The sequence below is a fragment of the Lepidothrix coronata genome, unplaced genomic scaffold (genome assembly GCF_001604755.1).
Source record: "Lepidothrix coronata isolate B3197 unplaced genomic scaffold, Lepidothrix_coronata-1.0 Scaffold100, whole genome shotgun sequence".
NCBI lineage: Eukaryota > Metazoa > Chordata > Aves > Passeriformes > Pipridae > Lepidothrix > Lepidothrix coronata.
In genome coordinates this window covers 157,541-176,421 of record NW_016690280.1, presented here as the reverse complement: position 1 = coordinate 176,421, position 18,881 = coordinate 157,541, and the positions used below count along the sequence as shown (strand labels likewise).

The following is an 18,881-nucleotide window of genomic DNA, read 5'->3' as shown; positions in this document are numbered from 1 at the left end:
AGCACTGTCCTCTGTACAGATGTTTTTCTCACTTCAGTTCTCTCCTGACTCATAAGAAAATGTTTGATTACTTCTTGGATATATTTTAATAAAATTCTCCAAAGAACACGGCTGCTGTCTATGGAAGGGGTGGCCTTAGGTACGATATTGAAGGGGAGGGTTGAGAACCTGTACAGGTGAGCGTCTGCATCAGTCCTGCTTTTCCCAAATAAGAGAAACCACACAGCCGGTCCCTGGATCAGCCACTCTGGCAAATTACTTGCGTTGGATTCTGGAGCATTGACCATCAGTCAAGGCCGGGAAGGGTACAGACTGGAGAAGCAGGCATCTTCAGTGCTTAAGGGACACTTTTGGATGGCACCTGATGGTTACTTACCTGACTTCTCACGAGTTGGAATTGTACTGGTTTAGCAGCCATTGAAGTGTGTAATTTAACAGCAGTACCTGTCTTCACCCTTTTACAGTAAAATAGTATTTGAAATTAACACACAGAATTAAGCCATGAAACTTAAGTTTTCTAACTGTAATAGAAGTTGGTGCAACAGAATTAGCAATTAGCATAGAAAAGTTTGTTAAGTATTTCATAAGTTGAAGTTAATTCATGCTTTGTGAATTAAAACCCAGCTCCCTGGGTTGATCATTAATGACAGTTAAGAACCCCCTGGTTTGGTGGATTTTATCACTGTTGTTCTAACTGATGTTGTGTGCCTTTGGAATACCCACCACCGTGCTCAGGAGATGGGAAATGCTGGCCTGCTTTATCATGGCAATGTGAGTCTGAGCTGGTGGAATGGGAGGGGGATATAGGACCACTTGGAATCTTTCACACAATGGTACTATTTCTGCACAAGCAGAAACAGATGTAAAACCACATCATTTTTCCAGCTGTGGGATTCTGAAGTATTTTGTGGTGGTTCATGTTGAAAAGGGGCAAGTTTAGGGCAATGTACTGTGCTGCATGAGAACTGTTCAAATTTACCAGTTCCTCGTGACAGCTGAATTCATTAAGATTTTGTATCTTAATCACTCCCTAAACACATGCCTTTCCAAAATCTGCCTCACGGGAAAGCAACGCACCCAGCACCGTGCAGTTCCTCATGCCAGCCGTAGGATCCAGCCTCAGACACGGGTACTGGTTCTTCTCTGGGTTTACCTCGAAATTTAGGTTAAAGCTCCTTAGTTTCTTCGATAACTCCAGGTTTTGAACTTGGCGTTCGTGAGAGGCCCTGCCGCAGGAAGGCTCCTGCCCGATGACCGGCTGTCTCGGGTTCCCCCTCCCAGCAGCCCCTCACACCGCCCCGGTTCCCGTCCCGGTCCCGTCCCTCACACCGTTCCGCTTCTCCGTCCCGTTTCCCTGTCGCGGAGTCCCCTCACACCGACCCGTTTCCTGCCCCGGTTCCCCTCACACCGCCCCGATCCCTATCCCGTCTCCCTGTCCCATTCACCCGTCCCGGATCGCCTCACACCAGCCTGTTTCCCTATCCCGTTTCCCTATCCCGGTTCCCCTCACACCGCCTCGTTCCCTGTCCCGGTTCTCCTCACACCGCCCTGGCCCCCGTTCCCGTCCCGGTTCCCCCGTCACACCGTGCCTGTTCTCTGCCCCAGTTCTCCTCTCACAGCCCGGTCCCTATCCTGTTCCCCCGCCCGTTCCCTTCACACCGCCCGGCAGTGTCTCGGTCCCTGTCCCGTTCCCCCGCCCGTTTCCCTCACGCCTCCGATCCCCGTCCCGGCCCCTCTCCCGTTCCCTCGTCTGCTCCCCTGACGCCTCCGGTCCCTGTCCCGTTCCCCTCACACCGCCAGTCCCTATCCTGGCCCCTGTCCCGTTCCCCCGCCCGCTCCTCTCACGCCTCCGGTCCCTGTCCCGGCCCCTGTCCCGTTCCCCCGCCCGCTCCTCTCACGCCTCCAGTCCCTGTCCCGGCCCCTGTCCCGTTCCCCCGCCCGCTCCCCTCACGCCGCCGGTCCCGCCCGTCCCGCGCGGGGCGCTGTGGGGCCGGGCGGCCGGCGCGGTGCACGCCGGGACGGCGGCGGGCGGCGCTCGGGCCCAGCGCGGGGCAGGAGCCTCTCGGTGTCTCGGGCGGCGGCGGCCGGAGCGCTCGGGCGGCGGCGGCTCTGCCCGGCGGGGATGGCGGACGCGGCGGCCTCCCCCGTGGGGAAGCGGCTCCTGCTGCTGCTGGCGGCGGGGCCGGGCGAGGGCGAAGCGGCGGGGCCGGAGCCGGGGCCTGCGCTGCCCGCGCGGGCCTGGCGGAGCGGCACCGTGCGGGCCATGAGCGGAGCGGTGCCGCAGGACCTGGCGGTGAGGCCCGGGCGGGGCGGGGGGGGGCGCGGGTCGGGGCTCCCGCGAGTGCCGGGCCGGGGGCGGGCGGTGCCGGCGGCCCGAGCCCTCCGTGCAGCGCCGGACGCGCTCCGGGACGGGCAGCGCCGGGCACGGCCTGCGGCGAGAGCGGCCCGGCAGGTGTGCGAGGGGTCCGGCAGCGCCGGGCCGGGGGCTGAAACTTAACGCGTGAGACAGACGCGTCCGGGACAGGGATGCTGAGCTGTGCGTAACCTCTCAAGTGCTGGGGTTTGGGTTTGCTTGGTTTGGTTTGGTTTGTTTTTTTTTACCCCCCGGGAAGATGTTAAATATTCTTGATAAGCCTAAACGGTGTATGAAAATATACACTGAGGGCATAATCTTGGTTGAGGATCATCAGCTTAATTCTGTCTCAGGCTGTGGGAATTTGGGCTTTGTATACTGTGTTTAAACACTCTTTAGCATTTCTTTGGTGTATTTCTAGTATGGCTCAGTGAAACGCTTGGGTGGAGATCCCTAAAAAGAGCTTTTGAAAGGTATTGGTATCTTGAAACGTGCTGTTTCCCGTTGCCCGTGTGAGTTCTGTAAGTGATGGTGTGCTTCAGAGGGCTGTACAATGACCCCCGGTAGGGAAAACGAAGTTCTGTGTTTGTGAAGAGCCCAGTTCTAGTTCTCTTTATGATTGGCTTTTTTAAAAATCAGAAATTAGTTGTTACGATAAGTTCTTCGGGCTTCTTTACAGACTTCCAACTTTGAGAAGTTTCCTTGACATCCTACAGTCTTGATGCTGCTTTGTTTGGCCTTGCTCTAGGGCTGTCAGCAGGAAGCAGTGCTGGGTTTGACTTTGCAAAGGGGGCCCAGCACCCTGTGTCTGCAGCTGGGAGCTGTGGTGGTGTGCTCCAGTTTCTGCTCTACCTGTTTAAGGAGGAGGAAGGGAAAACCTGTGCAGAAAGGGGTTTTTGAAAATGTGACAAGTGTTTGAGACTGTCTGAATTGTGAAAATGTATAGGGGCTAAGACCCAGCTGGAGAGCTGGTCTTGTAGCAGACTGCATTGGACATGTGTGTCATCAGTGCTCTTGCATTATGGAGTCATCCACTGCAAATATGAGTATGATGGAATGAATTTTCCATGTGCCTGATCTTAATTACTATTTTGGTGGAAGGAGTGGTGAAGTATTGCTTTTTTTTGTTTGGAGGTTTTTTTGTTTATTGGTTTGGTTTTGTTGAGAATCTCTGCTCAGTAAAAGGTGGTCACTTGTTTCCTGGTTAGTCATTGGTGTCCAGCCATGTGACACCTGTTAGACTGCCTTCACAAAGTAAAAATCAACTTCTCTATTTGACAGATAGCATGGGAAGAATAGGGTTTTTTTGATGTGTGAATGCATTACCTTCATTGAGCACTGCAGTTCTCTCCTCAGCTCCTTTCATCAATAACCTCCCACTTAGCACAGTTCCAGTGGTGCAGCTGTCTCTATAGTCTCGAAATCTGTACCAGAACTCTAAAATGTGAACTGTGTAGAATACTTGAGGCAGAATTTAGAGTAATGTGGAACATTCAGTGTTTTCAGGGACCCTTCCATGCGTAATGAACACTGCTGTGACGATGCTAGTGATGTACCATCAGAAAAAAAATCCTTTTTAAACTAATTCTGTCAGAAGTGATGAGTTGGCACCAAGCAGTCAACCACTGCTTAGGAAATATTCATTTAAGGAAAAGTAATAATGTGGACTAGGTGTGAAAAAGGCTAGGAAAAACATCTTTTCTACTCTTTGGCTTACTTAAGTCTGTGCTTTCTCATAGTATCCTGAAAGGATGGTTTCAGTTACCTGTAATCTGATGTAGGGCTTTTAGAAATACAAAACTGCAGTTGAATATTTGCACATTTCTAAGGCAGAAAACTCAGGAGTAAACAAGGGGTTTTTATGTCTTATCCAAGGATTTTTACTGTCTTATCCAAGGTTTTTTTATGTTTTATCCAAGGTTTCTTTATGTCTTGAATTTTTTTCTATTTCTTACAATAATCTGCACATAATTGAATGTATTCTAATGTATTTTTCCTCATATATGATATGTAGATTCTACAGTCTAACAAAAACATGTAATCTAAAGTGTTTTATTCGTAAGGGATTTAATTGAATAAAGTTGGTATTTAGAAATTATCTGGATTGTGGAATAAGCTTAATTTATTTCTGCAGTATCACAACCCTGACTTAATTGTAAATATCAGGATATTTCAACTAGTTTTTCTAACTAGGTCACATTGAGAAAGAATATCTTCCTGTCTGGAGGCTACATGTAGTAGATGAGGGATACTGGAACCCTGCAAGACTGGATTTAGGGTTATGTGCCCTTAAGCAGGTTTTGAATGCTACCTGAGAGTCATCTTGGCAGTAGGGAAGCACATGGGAAAAATGTGCCTGTCCTGCCTGTTGGGCAGGTGTGTGGAGGTTCTTGCCTGTTGTGCACATGTGTCTGCTGAAGAGCTTCAGTTCTTTCTGGGACTGAATGGGGTACTTGTAGAGGCTTTCAAACTGTAGGGAAAGAGGCGTTTTCAGACTGGGATTCTGTGGAAGTGGTTCACAGCAAGCTGGGGTTGTGAGTCTGGGACATTCAGATTGCTTTCTGTGCCACTGTCCTCTTCATTTCCTTCTGTTCTGCAGAGGTGATCATGTCCCTGGATCATTCTCCCTCCACTTGTATGTCTTTGGGTATTGAAAGAGTACAAGAGAAGTGACCCCAGGCAGTGGTGTAGGCTTCGACTCACTCCCTAAGTGATGTCTCATATTGCTGCTGTTGAAAGCAGAACACTGGGCTGGATGGGTATTGGTAAGACCAGAAGGCATATATTTAATGCTTCTTGTTGTAAAAGAGATTTTTAAGAACAAACAGAATGTCAAATGTTTTTTCAAGTACATCTTTACTTGCTTTGTGATTAAAATACAGTTCTGTGAAGGAGAACTGCAAAAGTAGTGCCTGTACATTTTCTCTGCTTATTCTGGGGTACTTTATTGGTGGCCTAAATACTCAGTACTGTGAATCCTTGTTATGGCACAGGTTTGTTTTTTTTTTTTTTCTGAAGACCTTTCTGTCTTCCCACATGTGCAAGATAGACATCCACACTGAAAAATATGCATTCATGTGGTAAGGAATGTCTTCTGTAGTTCCACTGATGACTTCTCTCAGGGCTTGATAGGATCATGAGATATTCTCTAACTGTTGTGCTACTGAAATGGAAGGAGCAGGGATGATATGGGGGGAATGGAATGGAATACCTCTACATTTGTAGCTTGTATAAGTTTATGTGATTTATAGAAGAAAAGGTCTTGACTTCTTTGGCAGTGTAATTGCAGTAGAGGAAACTCACTGTGACTTGCAATGTGCTCAAAGGCTCTTAGCAGATCTGAGGTGGTTTTCAAGGTATAGATGAGGAGTGGGGTCCAGGCTCAAGCTAAAGAGCCTTCCCAGTCCTGTGCCATCTCAGGTGTCCTGTGTTGTGCTCACTGAATGGAGTGAGGGAGGGCTGGTGGTGGCTGTGGGAGGGACTGCTGGGACTGATCTCAGCACTGGTGTTATCAAGGCTGGCAGTAGGACTGGGAGGTGAAGGGCTGTTCCTCCAAAATGCAGATAATGGAGAGGTAACTAACAAAATTTGTGTGGCAGTGGTTGAAAGAGGTTTATTAGCTGGTACATGTTTGGCTAAACCCCTTGCAGAGTTGTCCTTATGCAGCACTAGTTCCATGTCTGCTGAATACTTTCTCACCCTGCTGTCTTCCATGTTTCTCTTAATCTCTGAGACTCCACATTCCTGTCTTGTTGCTTTTTCCCCCCTCCACTGTACACATGCAGGAGTTTCAGTTGTACTGCTTTATTCCCGGGAGTTATGGAAGTGTCCACTTCACTAGCTGTGCCTGCATGGCTTTTATACAGTGTTTCTGATATTTTAGGGAATGTCACACTACTGAACATGTGCTACACTGATCTGCATGTGTGCAGCAGTTTCAATACATTTTAAATCTGTCTTGCACAAAGTAAGTATATTTGGGAAGTTTGTGGAGAAATATGGAAGCTTTAAAGAAAGTAAGCCCATGAGAGTCTGTGACCCCATGGTGACCCTGTGCTGGAGCAGGCTCCTGGCAGGACCTGTGGATCCATGGAGAGAGGAGGCCACATTGGAGCAGGTTTAGTGGCTGGAGTTGTGACCCTGTGTGACACACTGGAGCAGTTTGTGAAGAACTGCAGCCCGTGGGAAGGACTCATGTAGGAAAAGATCATGGAGCACATGTGGAACATGTCTCCTGTGGGACAGCCCACACTGGAGCAAGGGAAGGACTCCTCTCCCCGAGGAGGAAGCAGTGACAGAAACAATGAACTGACTTCAGTCCCCATTCCCGTCTCCCTGTGCTGCTGGAAGGGTGGGAGAAAGGTGTTTTTAAGATTTGAGTTTGCTTGTCATTATCCTGCTCTGGTTTTGATTGGTACTAAATTCAGTTAATATCCCCAAGTCGAGTCTGTTTTGCCCCTGTTGGTAATCAGTGAGAATCTCATCCTGCCCTTATCTCAACTCATGAGCCTTTTTGTACGTTTTCCCTTCTCTGTCCAGTTGAGGAAGGGAGTGATAGAGCAGCTTTGGGTACCTGATGTCCAGCCAGGGTCAAACCACAGTGTTTTACATTTGTGTCAGTGAAAGAGCAGGTGCACTGGGCAGGGTCAGAGGTCCACCTAGTCCCCACCTCAGTCCTGTCCAGCCTTGCACTGGTCAGATGTGGATGTCCTTAGGCAACTGTGGAAGGGTGAAAATTGTTGAGCCTTCTGTCAATATGCTGCCAGGTGAGAGTCTTCTCAAATGATGCTTAGCTGTAAAATCACACACAGCATGACTGCTATATATTTGCATCCGTGAAGGGCTGTAAAATAAGTCTTTGCTCATCTGGTAGTGGATGATCTGTAAAGCTCATTGGCTTTTAAGTATTGGATTGGCTTTGGAGGGCCAGTCTCTCCTTCTGTGTGGTGTTTGTTGCAGCAGAAACAAAGATTTCAGATTCCCCATTTCAGACAGTGAACCATGGTTATTTGACTGGAAAAGTGCAGCTGATATAGGCTTAATGCTTAAGTATTTTCAAGGAATCTCTTACTAGAGTTACCCATGTTCTTTATATTTAGTGGTAATTACATCAAGGTCTATTTATACTGACATGACAAATCATGTTCTTGTATGTTAAATTAATGGGAGTGTTCAGATCCAGCTCTTGGAAGTGAGGGCTGCAAAGTTACTGTGTCCTGGCAGAGTCTGTCTGCAGGAAGTTTATCACGTTTGCCTTTGGTTGCTGAATAGCTTTTTAATGTGGTCATAAAATACATGTGCTCATATAGTAACTTCTCTCAGTAATGTTAGGGTGCTCTTTAGGTCATCTCCAGTTTCAATTGCTGACTACAGAACAACAACAAAACTCAGTTTTACCCCCACATAATTATTGTCCTGCGGTTGCTCTACTGGTGACCCCAAGTACTTGTGCAGTGCTTTATGCTTTTCCTGTGAAGCCACTGGTATTTGCATCTAATAATTTGTGCCACCTCCTTTTGCTTAGATGCTCTATCTAATCAAGATCAAACCCAACTTTTCAATCAGTGGCAGGTTTATTTTCTTTTGTAGTTTCTAGGTATGTTTTATTTTGGAACGTTATCTGTCGTGCTGTTCTGAGGCAGTGCTGCTGCCTTGCTGCCAGTGCAGCCCTTGTGAGTCCCTTTGGAGTATCTCACCTACACTAGATGGTGATGTTCCATTTGCAAAACATAATGGGAAGTGGGAGGTTTTCTTGTCAAGTTTGCCTTGCAGTTTTTCCTTAGCAGACCAGGACACCATCTTTCTGAATTTCTTTCAAAAAGTCATGCTCGTGTTGGGTGTCCACCTTGTTCATTTTGACATTAATGATTGTATTCAGAGATGAATTCCATTTGTTAGAGTTACTTAGTATGTTAAGTGACAGTGAAGTGGATGAATCTGGAGAGAGACTGAGAGTTTCTGAGACATTCTTCTAAAGAACAGCATAATTTGCTACTTGCAAAGAACAGCTTTGGTTTCTTATTTTTGGGTTATTGAGAATGTGGCATTAAGTTCCAGGTTAAAGCTTTTCTTTGAGATTGGACTTCTTTTAAGTATAGTCCTGTGGTCTATCATCCCATAATCTAAAATAAATTCTTCAATTTATCTGATTTAATCTGTAAAACTTGGCATAAAAAGAGATGCATTACTTTACCAGTAATGTTTTTCAAGGAAGATGCCAGACTTGGAAAGCAAAGGAAAAAGAGTGAGTCAAACCAGAATTAGCAATTGAAATAGCAAATTTTCAGTGGCTGTGATTGCAAGAACTTACAAAAGCTCCTCAGGTTTTTCCTCTGGTCTGCATAAGGTACTGTTAGGCTTGAGACCAGGAATGAGTGTAAAGAAATTTGGTACATTTTATGCCAACTTTATCACTGACATTATTAATTATGTTGCAGTATTAATTCTGCTGCTCCAGTACTTGCCATTGTAATTTTCATCCTGCTTTTACCATTCCCTTTAGACTTCTGTAAATCCCAGCTTTCTTCATTTTCAGTGCATCACCATTTAATGCTTTGGATACTCAAGTTCAGGTTAGAAGCAGTAAGAGGAAGTGTCATATGTAAACTATGTAGTTAAAACTTTCTTTTAACTGCTCCCATGTATTGCCATTCTTTTTTCTTTGCAGCCTTTAACCCATCTTTCACCTGAAACTTATTCTAAGATTTGGTAAACAACTGGTATTGTCATAATAAACTAATGGTTATCAGGTTCCTTCTTCCTTATTTAAATACCAGTGTTGTATTTGCCACTTGCCAGTTATAAGGCAACAATTTTAAATTGTTTTCAAAGTCTGGGTATCCAAACTGTGATCTGAGGTGTTTCTTTTCCTTCAGAGTTCTGATCTAGAGATCCTCATGCTTTTTTTGCTGGTAATTGAGTTGCAGAATACTTGGGAAGAACATTATGTCTGCAGTCCAAATAGCTGCAGAATGAAACAACAGTCAACAAAGATTGCTTTGCTGATATTTTCCTGAAGTTGGTTTTTATGATACTTTAGGATGCAGAGAGACCCTAGGCAAAGGTGCATTTTAGAAGCACAGTATTTAACAAAATTATATATATGTTTCCAAAACAAATTTGTTCTATGAAACTCACACTTTCCAATAGCTCCAGTAGCCAAGTATGTCAAGTTACTAATAGCAGGGAAAATTCAGAAATGTTAATTTTAGTATAAATTAAGGAAAAAAGGGGTCACTTTTTAAGGATAGGCCTGGGGAGTGGTGAATGAGTTCTCAGTATACAGAATAGGCTGGTGCTGCCTCAAAAGGCAGTCTGTCTCTGGCTGTGAGCAAGGAGGTGTCATATGGCAGGAAGTTCCCGTAGGAATGCAAACATTTTCTGAAATAAAGTTCCTCTTAAAAAGCAAAGCACAGTGATTAACATATTTGGCTCTGCCTGGTGTAAAATACACTGCAGTGACTGGATTTGTTTCAAAGTGTGAGGGGTGTTACAGGGCTGCCTTGAGGTGGGGCTTGCATGAAGTGCTGCTGTGTCTGGTGTGTGCTGCTGGTTTGGATCCGGTTCCTTTGATAGACCCGTGTTGGCTCTGCAGGCACAGGTTACCTGTGAGGTTACAGGTTGCTGTGAGGTTACTGTTAGATCCCAAATTTGACTTGGGAAGCGTTTGTTATCTGAGAGGGAGATACTGAGCACAGTCATTTTCGTGTTTGACATAAACCAAACTCGTTCAAATCAGCTCATCTCTCTCAAGTGTTCAGCTGCTCAGTGGTTAAAGTGGAAAAAAGTACCACAGCAGAGAAATTCTGCACTGCAGGAGAGACAATAGTCCAGTACTTCATGTTCCTGTCTTAATGTTTAAGAAAAAGCTTGTTGATGAAGACTTGAGTGGAAGAGTTTGGCCTGATGTTGTTATGATTAAGTCAATATAGTAGCTAGCTGCTATAAAAAAAAGAAAGTAATTGCCCTTCCTGTTTCTTGTGAGTGATGCTTCACTGGACCCTTAAATAAACAGCACAGAGGAAGATTGCAGGAAATTAGCAATTCCTTGTGTGTGCTCAGTGCCACTGTTCCCTCACTGTACCCACAGTGGGTCAGCTGGGCTGCTTGTTTGAGGGGAAGCAATGGGTCCCTGCAGTGACAGTGGAGAGGCACCGTCCTGCTGCTTGCAGTGACAGCGGGCTGCTGATCTTCATCCAAGCTCATCTAAGGGGTTTTACCCATCTAAATTCCTGAAACATATTAACTACTTAAAGTGACTACAAAGAGCCATAATTTTCTCAAGGTGCTGTTTTACGAGTAACTTATTGAAGAACTTGCAGTACAGAATTATGAATGTACGTATTTGTTACTTGCTGTGTATTGGGAGAATAAAGCACCATGCTACTTGAAGGCCTTTCCAATTCTGAATTTTGGACAACTGCTTTGCTTTGACTAATGATCTGGTTTGTATGGTGGCCAAATCTCACAGGGAGGGGTCAGAAGTGTAGAGGCCACCTGCAATCTGCCTTTTGTATTTGGATTGGATTAAGTAGAGTCTTTGGAGTTGAAGGCACGATGTAAATCTGCTTGTACTCCACCTTCTTTTGTAAATAAAATGGTACATCAGTTTTGAGTAGTGTCTTGTTACAGAGGTAGCATGGCTTGAGGCCAGCTGGATTGCTGTGGCATTCCTACCAGTGACAATTACAGTTTCAGCCTCTTGCTGGGTCACAGAGGCACCCACAGGGCTGATTGTGCAGGGCTCCGAGTGCTGCTCTGTTTGTTACAACAGGAGTGTGTCAGGTGCAATGTGCTCTAAAGTGACTCTGAACTGAGGTTGGTACAGCATGGGGTAGGTATTCCAAAGCTGAGGCTTGTTCCTTTGCATGTTTGTGAATGAGCTGCAGTAAAACACTGTGTCTGTAGATATATATTTCAGATCGGATTTTTTTGCCTTTGCTTGTAAGAAATAGTTTGAAACATGGTTACTGAATTGGAAGCTGAAAGGTTTTTAAGCACTGATGTGTACATCATCTGTCTCACATAATGGATTCCAAAATAGTACTGTTTGCATCAGGAAACTACTAGGAAACTATTGTAGTTTAGTTGTTTTAATTTCATCTCATACCAGCTGCATGAGGCCTCAGATGTGTTTGCCACACTGAAATCTCGGTTTCTGCCTTCTCTTCCTTTCTTTCCCAGATGTTGACAATGTAGGTCTTTCTACATCACGAGTAAGAGGTCATGGACCAACTTGTTATCTAGTTTTACTTGGTTAGTCTGCAACAGATTCCCACCAGTGCCTCCTTTCTGGGTATAAGTACTATTATTCCAATTTACAGATGAGGAAACTCAGTCAGTGAGTTTCATTTGGTCAAATGGCTTGACCAAGGCCATGCAGGAAGCCTCTGATGAAGCAGGGAATTGAACCTGGGTCTTTGGCTACTCTCTAGCAACTGATGGACCATCCTTCCTTTCAAAACTAGGTAAAATTTAAGACCATTTTAAGGGATGTTTTTGCACTTGAATTTTTTTTTCATCTTCTGCTTTTTATAATATATAACCCCCTAAACTGTAAAGATTTTATGTTTTTTGTAGATGGCGTCTACTGCAAATTCTAATGCAATAAGCTGCTGTATTTTTTCTATTGTAAATCATATTTAGAGCTTGTGTGTCACATGATGAAAAAGACCAAAGTGTCTGTCTAATCTACATTATGGTCTTCCTGTCATTGCTGCTTTTATAGCAGAACTGATGTTGGAAAACTTGAGGAGAAATTCCATTTGAGCCAGACTGTAGTTCTCTCACTACAGTTAAGGTCTGAATTTTAGGGTAGCATCTAGACAAGAATGTGTCTTCTGGGAAAAAATGCTTCAGGCTGTCTTTGTGTATCAAGAAAAGCAGAGCAACAGCTCAGCTTTCCAGTGTCACTTTTTAGTGGGCCAGGCAAAAAAAAAAAAAAAAAGGGAAGGGGGAGAATTACAGGTGTGTATGGACCCTCCTGTTTTTTTGTGTTGGAAAAAACCTCCAGTTTTGTAGATTAAAAAAAAAAAGCAAACCACGAAAACAAAGATCGTTTTTGTTTGCAATTCGATATTGCTTAGCAATAGGGAAAGGGTTTTTCACCACAGGAGAACTTGGGAAATCCTGCAGAGGTATCTTTGTCTAAGCAGCATCATTTTTTTAATGTGATACAGACATATCTGCACTAATTACATATATAGTTGCAGTCTATGCCACTGTTTGAAACATTGGTGTTATTATCTGTGGCTTGTCTTAACTGATTGTGAGCAGAGTTAGGAAGGTCAGCAGAAGATATTTATTATCAGTAGATGTGACCCTGTGAATTGTTGGTCCATTGATACATCTGAGAGGTAATTTATTCTGATGTAACCAAGACTTTAGCACAGAAATGATTCCCTCTTGACTGAGAAGTGCACAATTTTCAAATTGAGAAATTCTCAGTTATAGTGCAGTTGCTTTGTTGAAAAACCCAGAAGCCTTAAGCAGAGGTAGAATATTCCTCTTTACCACTTTATATATCAAAAGGCAATGTGTTCATTCACTCTCACATCTGTCTCATCAGTTCTTGCTTTCCTTCTTTAGGCATCTCTTTCAGGATTCCCATAGTGTTTTTCTTAAGGAATCTAAGCACATTTGGCATCAGTCCATGAATATGCTGTAGCTGTTTTCTGTAGTAATACAGAGTGGTATATGCACAAACACTGGCTGTGCCCTGCCAAGTCACCTTGTGTTTCTTGCACAATTATTACACAAAGTGATTTCTGTTGCAGATTCTGGAAGCAGAAACTGAGTGTGTATATTGAAGTTTTCATCCTTTTTGTTGCTGTGTGATCACTGACAATATCCTGTGCGGTGTTGCACGGATCTGGAACAGCTGCCCTGCATATCTGTGTGTAGGAAAATACTTTGTTGGGTATTGGCTGAGAATTAGTAACAACTCTTTTAGTGGTTGTAAGGCAAAGTTTGGCCGGACTCCATTCCTTGTTTGATTATACAAAGGGGAAAGAGAACGGAATATTGAATGTAAATTGTGTAAGACAAACCTGCCCCGACTTTTCTGTTTTGCAGAAAAGCATATATTCCAAAGTCAGCATTATTCTAACAGTTCTTTATGACAAACTTTTTTCATATAACCTTTATGATAAGTGAATCATAACAAGACTGTTACCTCGCAAATACTGTACACATTGTAAACAAATAATTCCCTTTTGTTTCTCTTATATGAAACTCCTCTCATTCCATTGCATGCTACTGCCAAAGTAGCACAAGTATAATATTAAGAAATCTATAGGCTCATGGAAACTGGAAAGGTGTTCAGTCCTGTTTCCACTATATTGCTGAAATTTGTTGAATTGGAGGAAGGATATCTTGAAAGGTCCAGTACTGTTTCTCTGCAGGGCAGCTTTAACAGTAATGGAATTCAAGAATTCATCAGGAGAGTTGTTTCATATTCTTTCCCACTCCCTTTGGAGTTTGAGCTTTTGGGTTTGGGGGGAGGAGTGTGTAAGTGTAATACTTCTTTTAATAAGGTTTATTGGTAAAGCAGAGAGCTGTCTCTGGTTAGTGCCCTGTTACCCCTCAGTGGTCTTGTGATGATTACAAAACTGTTTTGACTGTCCAACTTAATGTGTTTCTTATCTGATGAGGAATGTCTTGCTGTCCATCCGACATATTTGATTGTATTTGGAGAGTATGTAAGTTCTGGAGATGAAAGATTGGAATACAACTGTGTTTTAATATTTAATAACTCCAGTTGTTAGCACATGGAATGGGATTTGTAACCTGTGCTTTTAGCATTCTTTTCATGTAATTTCATATGGCTTTAACATTTGTCCTTTATGATAGGAAAAAAGAGAATGATAGAGTAAGGGTTTAGAATTGTAGTGTGTGTAGCGTGGTTTATGTTGTTACACTTGTAAATAAGGTAATTAAAAATCTAGCGAGTAGTTAATTCTGGGCAATCTCATGCCATCCAAAATATTTGCGTTTGTTCAGGGAGTTTAATAATGTACAAGACAACACAAAAATGTGATGTAGAGTGGATTCCATGAACACAAATGTTCCAGGCTGAAGTGTTTAATTCTGTGAATGTCAGTTAACCATGCTGATTGAATGGCTGTTTGAAGTGCCAAGTAAGAGTGTAGAAATTCTCTAAAAAATCCTACTGTGAAAGAGGCTTCCACTGGGTCATCAGCTGTATTTTGGGATGAACAATTTTCACATCTTATATTTTGTATGGGAAAATGCAGTGTTTGAAGCCAGGATAAATAATGTTTCATAGGTTAGTAATTGCTATGAATTAGATTCCCATTTCTTTTGTAATATTTGATAGCTCTGTAGATGTGGTGTTCTCAGTGTTAACATTACAACACTTATCCTGATTTTTCTTACTAAAGCTGCTGTCTCCTTTTCCATAGGGATTGTAGGAATATTATTTTCTATTCAGTGTCTGAAAAGAGATGAAATGCCTTCTAAATTTTTTTTTAATCAGATCTTTGTGGAATTCGATGGCTGTAACTGGAACCAACACGCCTGGGTGAAAGTCCATGCTGAAGAAGTTATAGTGTTGCTGCTGGAAGGATCATTGGTTTGGGCACCTCGAAATGACCCAGTTATGCTTCAGGGGACTCGAGTCTCGCTGGCACAGTGGCCTGCACTGGTGAGTGTTTGACCAAAATACGTGAGAATCCTTCCTTCATTTTCATGCTGTTTAACTTTTATTTTTTGGCCCTTGTTTTGTTTGTTTTCTCCTCTCGCAGTCCTTGAACTGCTTGGAATCCTACTCTCTGCTTTTTAATACATTTTGTGCGTGGGTACGTTGAAATGTTTTTTCCAGTCAAGGATCTTGTGCCTTGATAGAGTTTGAATTCAGTGTTGTAAATGGACACTTGGGCTCAAAGCAGCAAGTTCAGTACTGCATCTTTCTCTGAGAATTTCTTTATTGCATTTGGCTTAAGGCAAAAGAAAACCAGGCCTTTACAATAGAGATTCTGTAGATAGTGCTTTTTCCACAGGCAGAGTTTTCCTTTCAGTGTATTTCCAACTTGCCTCCAAGTGAACTCCAATTAGTTTCATCTGGGAAACTTGTTTTTATGCAGGATCAGTTTCTTTCATATGATTCCCAAGTCTGTCAGTCTGAGTGATTTGGGGGTGTTACCACATTCTGCACACTGATTGTGTGATGATCCCAGAGCACTTCCACTACAACTCCAGCTTTATCTGTAGGCTTGTTAAAAAAGCGTTTCCATCCTCTGTGCTCTGGACAGGAGAGCACTGAAGCTATCTCTAAGCACAGAGGCCGACCCAGATAACTGCCTGGGAATGCAGACTGGAGTTAGCCAAAGCACCAGGGTACACAGGTGCAATGTTTTTTAGATACCTCACTTAAGAATGTGTATTCATCCTTCATTGTCTCCTTCTTGTAGTTCTGTTCACTTCTGGGAAGTAGTTTTACTCAAACTGAAAAAAATAATTTATATTTATACTGCTGTGTACAGGAGGGTGGAGTGTAAACAAACTTGATGAGAGCTGTTAAGGGAAAAATGTCGTGAATACTTGTGTGTTAAAATCGTGTTAAAAGCACTTTGCAAAGACTCCAGTGGTTGGCAAATTCCTCTGCCATCAGCAAGTTACCTTATAAGGTCATTCTAATTCTGCTAGGTATTTTTTTTTTATTTGTTCTGCCTCTTGAACATCAATACTACACTTACTATGAACTTCAATTTGGCACAAAGCAATAGCAAAAAAAGCTCCCCTTTAAAAATAAGCCTATAAATTACTTACAGTTGACTTCTGTACAGGAATAAAAACACTCCTTTCCAGAGGGTATATCTGAAATATATAAGATAGTTAGAACTATTAACCAAAGCTTTTTTTTTTTACTTGAGCATCAAAAGGTGCTTACCTATGAAAAATTAAATACCAGGACAGATGTTTTCATTTCTGCTTTAAGATCTAATGAAGTGGAGGCAATTGTCTGTAATTCCTGCTTGTAATATGCAAGAATTATTAGCTTAGACGTAAGGACTAATATTTTGCATTAAAACTCAGGCACTGGGCAGTACAAGTTGAGAAATTAAGTTTTTTATTATTTTTGAATGTAAATAACATGTGAAATCGACTGTTGTTGGCCTGTAAGTGTGCTCAGTCATTTTAATAACCTTTTTTTTGGTTGTTCATCACAGACCTTCACTCCTCTAGTAGATAAGCTGGGCTTGGGCTCTGTGGTCCCAGTAGAGTTTCTTCTGGACAGACATTTACGTTTCCTGTCGGATGCCAGTGGATTACGTTTATTTCAGGTATTTGAACTGTGTCATTTCAGGTATTTGAACTGTGTCATTTCAGGTATTTGAACTGTGTCGAGTTAAAACGTAAATTTAACTTTGTCCAGTACTTGTCACATTATTTTTTTCCTACTGTTCCACCAACTTATCATTGTCTTTTTCCTTTTGCTGCCTTTCATGAGTTTGTGTTTCTTTCCCTGCATTTCCAAGTTCTTACACTACCTCCATTTGCATTTGAAAAGTCCCAGTTACTCTCTCTATTGTTCATTCGGAGAGCTAGTTGTCAAACATTGTGTAGCTGATAATTGCAATGCAAGTTTTGCAACAGCATTTGCATAGCTAATGCTTTTATTCCTCCTGACGTGCTCAGTAATGTTGTCCTTAATTTTACATTTTTTTTGGTTTGTCAGTCTCTGACAACAGTCCAAGAAGAGCTGTCCCTTAAGAACTAATGATTCTGTTACCTTAAAAGACTATACTTTTGTGTTAAAATTGTTTGTTGTTGGCAGATGGGAACAGAGAGTCAAAATCAGATTCTGCAGGAACAGCCTTTGCTAAGAGAATCTGTCAATACACTGATCAGCGACCAGAAGCTTCAGGAGATTTTTAGTAGAGGTGAGAAATGTATTTTCTATCTCAGAGCTACTTTGTTGTGGAACAGTTAGACTATGCTGGGATTTGTGAAGGAGGATAGTAATAGTATCTGTTACTGTTTGATTTGGAAGGTCGCTTTTCTATATTTTGCAATTTCTTTACAAAAAAGCATTATTTTGTCACAGATACAGGTAAGCAGTTGCTGAGATACAACCAGATATACCTACTGGGAATGGTCCCTAGTTAAAGTAGGACTATTTCCATGTATTTACAACTTCCCTTATTTTAAGTTTTAGTTTAGAATTTTTAAAGTTTTGGTCCTTTTTATGGTTCTAATCTGTAATTCTGGAAATTTGGAATTGAAGTTTTTCTGTAGTTGTTGTTGATCCTCAGAAACTGTCTTCGCAGTGTCAGTTCAAATCTTGGCATTTTGCTGATTAATACATGAATTGTTTAAGTTGAAAATGTGGTGTGGACACAGCTGGTCAGCATAGAGTTAATACCTTATCTGTTATCTGGATCCTGTACTGATTGTGACTTCTGTTGTAGATCTGGGTAGTCTTGGTCAAGTGCTAAAACAATGTTCTATCCAGAGTTCAAGTGCCAGGGGCCACCCTAGAGATAGGCTCCTGTTTTACATTTGAAGGGAGATGTAATTCCTTACGGGAATTTGGTGCCTCTTGGTGTATTCATAAGAATTTCTGAGGACAAGACTTCTTACATGAGCAAGTAGCTTTAGAATTGTCCAGTTTAGAGCCGCCTTCTGCCTAATTCTGAGTGTATCACATACAGGTTGTTGGATCATGTGGATTTTGACAATCTGATATTAGCAGAATTATTAGCGTACAGAACTATTTTATTGCATGACTTAACTAGTATGACACAAAGCTTGTCTGGAAAATATACTCAGAGTCCCTCTTTTCCAGGTCCTTACAGTGTCCAAGGCCAAAGAGTTAAGGTTTACCAACCAGAGGATGAAAATAGCTGGCTCTCTGGTGTTGTGAGCCATCAAGACCCAATAACTCGTCTTATGGAGGTGTCTGTGACTGAGGTAAAAATATGAAGCACTTTTGGTGTTCCTAAAATACCACTCCTCAATATCTATATGTGGAGAATGACAGCTTCACCAAAAGTTGTTCTTCTGGTTCTTTGTTACTTGTTTTAAAAGATGAGTGATTACTCATGTTGTGATTCATAGAATTTTTATAATATTTTTTTTCCTGTTATGATGACTTTCCAGAATAAATGGTGTTACACAGGCCATTTCTATGAAAAAAAAAAAAAAAAGCTGCAAGAATTTCTTTGGGAATGAGTGCTGTATGAAAAAATGTTAGAAGTGATTCTCTGGGTGGGAGAGCGTGCTGATGCACAGAAAGCTGCCCTCTGGATCTCTTATGTTGTGGTCTTCCTGTACCTTATCTTGGTTTCCATCTGACACACTGTACAAGTGGTTTGAAACAAGTACAGCATAGCAGATGAAGTCTTAGCCTCAATAAATATGATTTGTGTATTTTAGCTTAGGCTGTTTGCTTTCGCCCTGTTGCTGTCCATAAACCTGTGAACAGCACAGAGGATCTGTGCACTGCTAGAGTTACCTGGTTTTTATTACATGCTTCTGTGTGATCTGACAGGTAGTTACCACTGGC

General features: G+C 42.5%; 1 protein-coding gene and 1 long non-coding RNA gene across 2 annotated transcripts in view; one reads left to right on the top strand and one right to left on the bottom strand.

Annotated features, from left to right (window-relative positions):
• Positions 1 to 7: 7 nt before the first annotated feature.
• On the bottom strand, positions 8 to 1,626 carry LOC108501216. The gene is made up of 3 exons (XR_001876150.1): positions 1,078 to 1,626; positions 377 to 455; positions 8 to 271 (listed from the first exon to the last, which is right to left on the bottom strand). It is a non-coding gene; the product is annotated as an uncharacterized LOC108501216 (long non-coding RNA).
• Positions 1,627 to 2,122: 496 nt separating this feature from the next.
• KDM3B (lysine demethylase 3B) overlaps positions 2,123 to 18,881 on the top strand; it is a 46,766-nt gene continuing 30,007 nt past the window's right edge. The window contains 5 exon segments of the mRNA XM_017822882.1: positions 2,123 to 2,293; positions 14,850 to 15,017; positions 16,543 to 16,656; positions 17,151 to 17,256; positions 18,162 to 18,367. Coding sequence (XP_017678371.1) covers positions 2,123 to 2,293; positions 14,850 to 15,017; positions 16,543 to 16,656; positions 17,151 to 17,256; positions 18,162 to 18,367 — 765 coding nt within the window.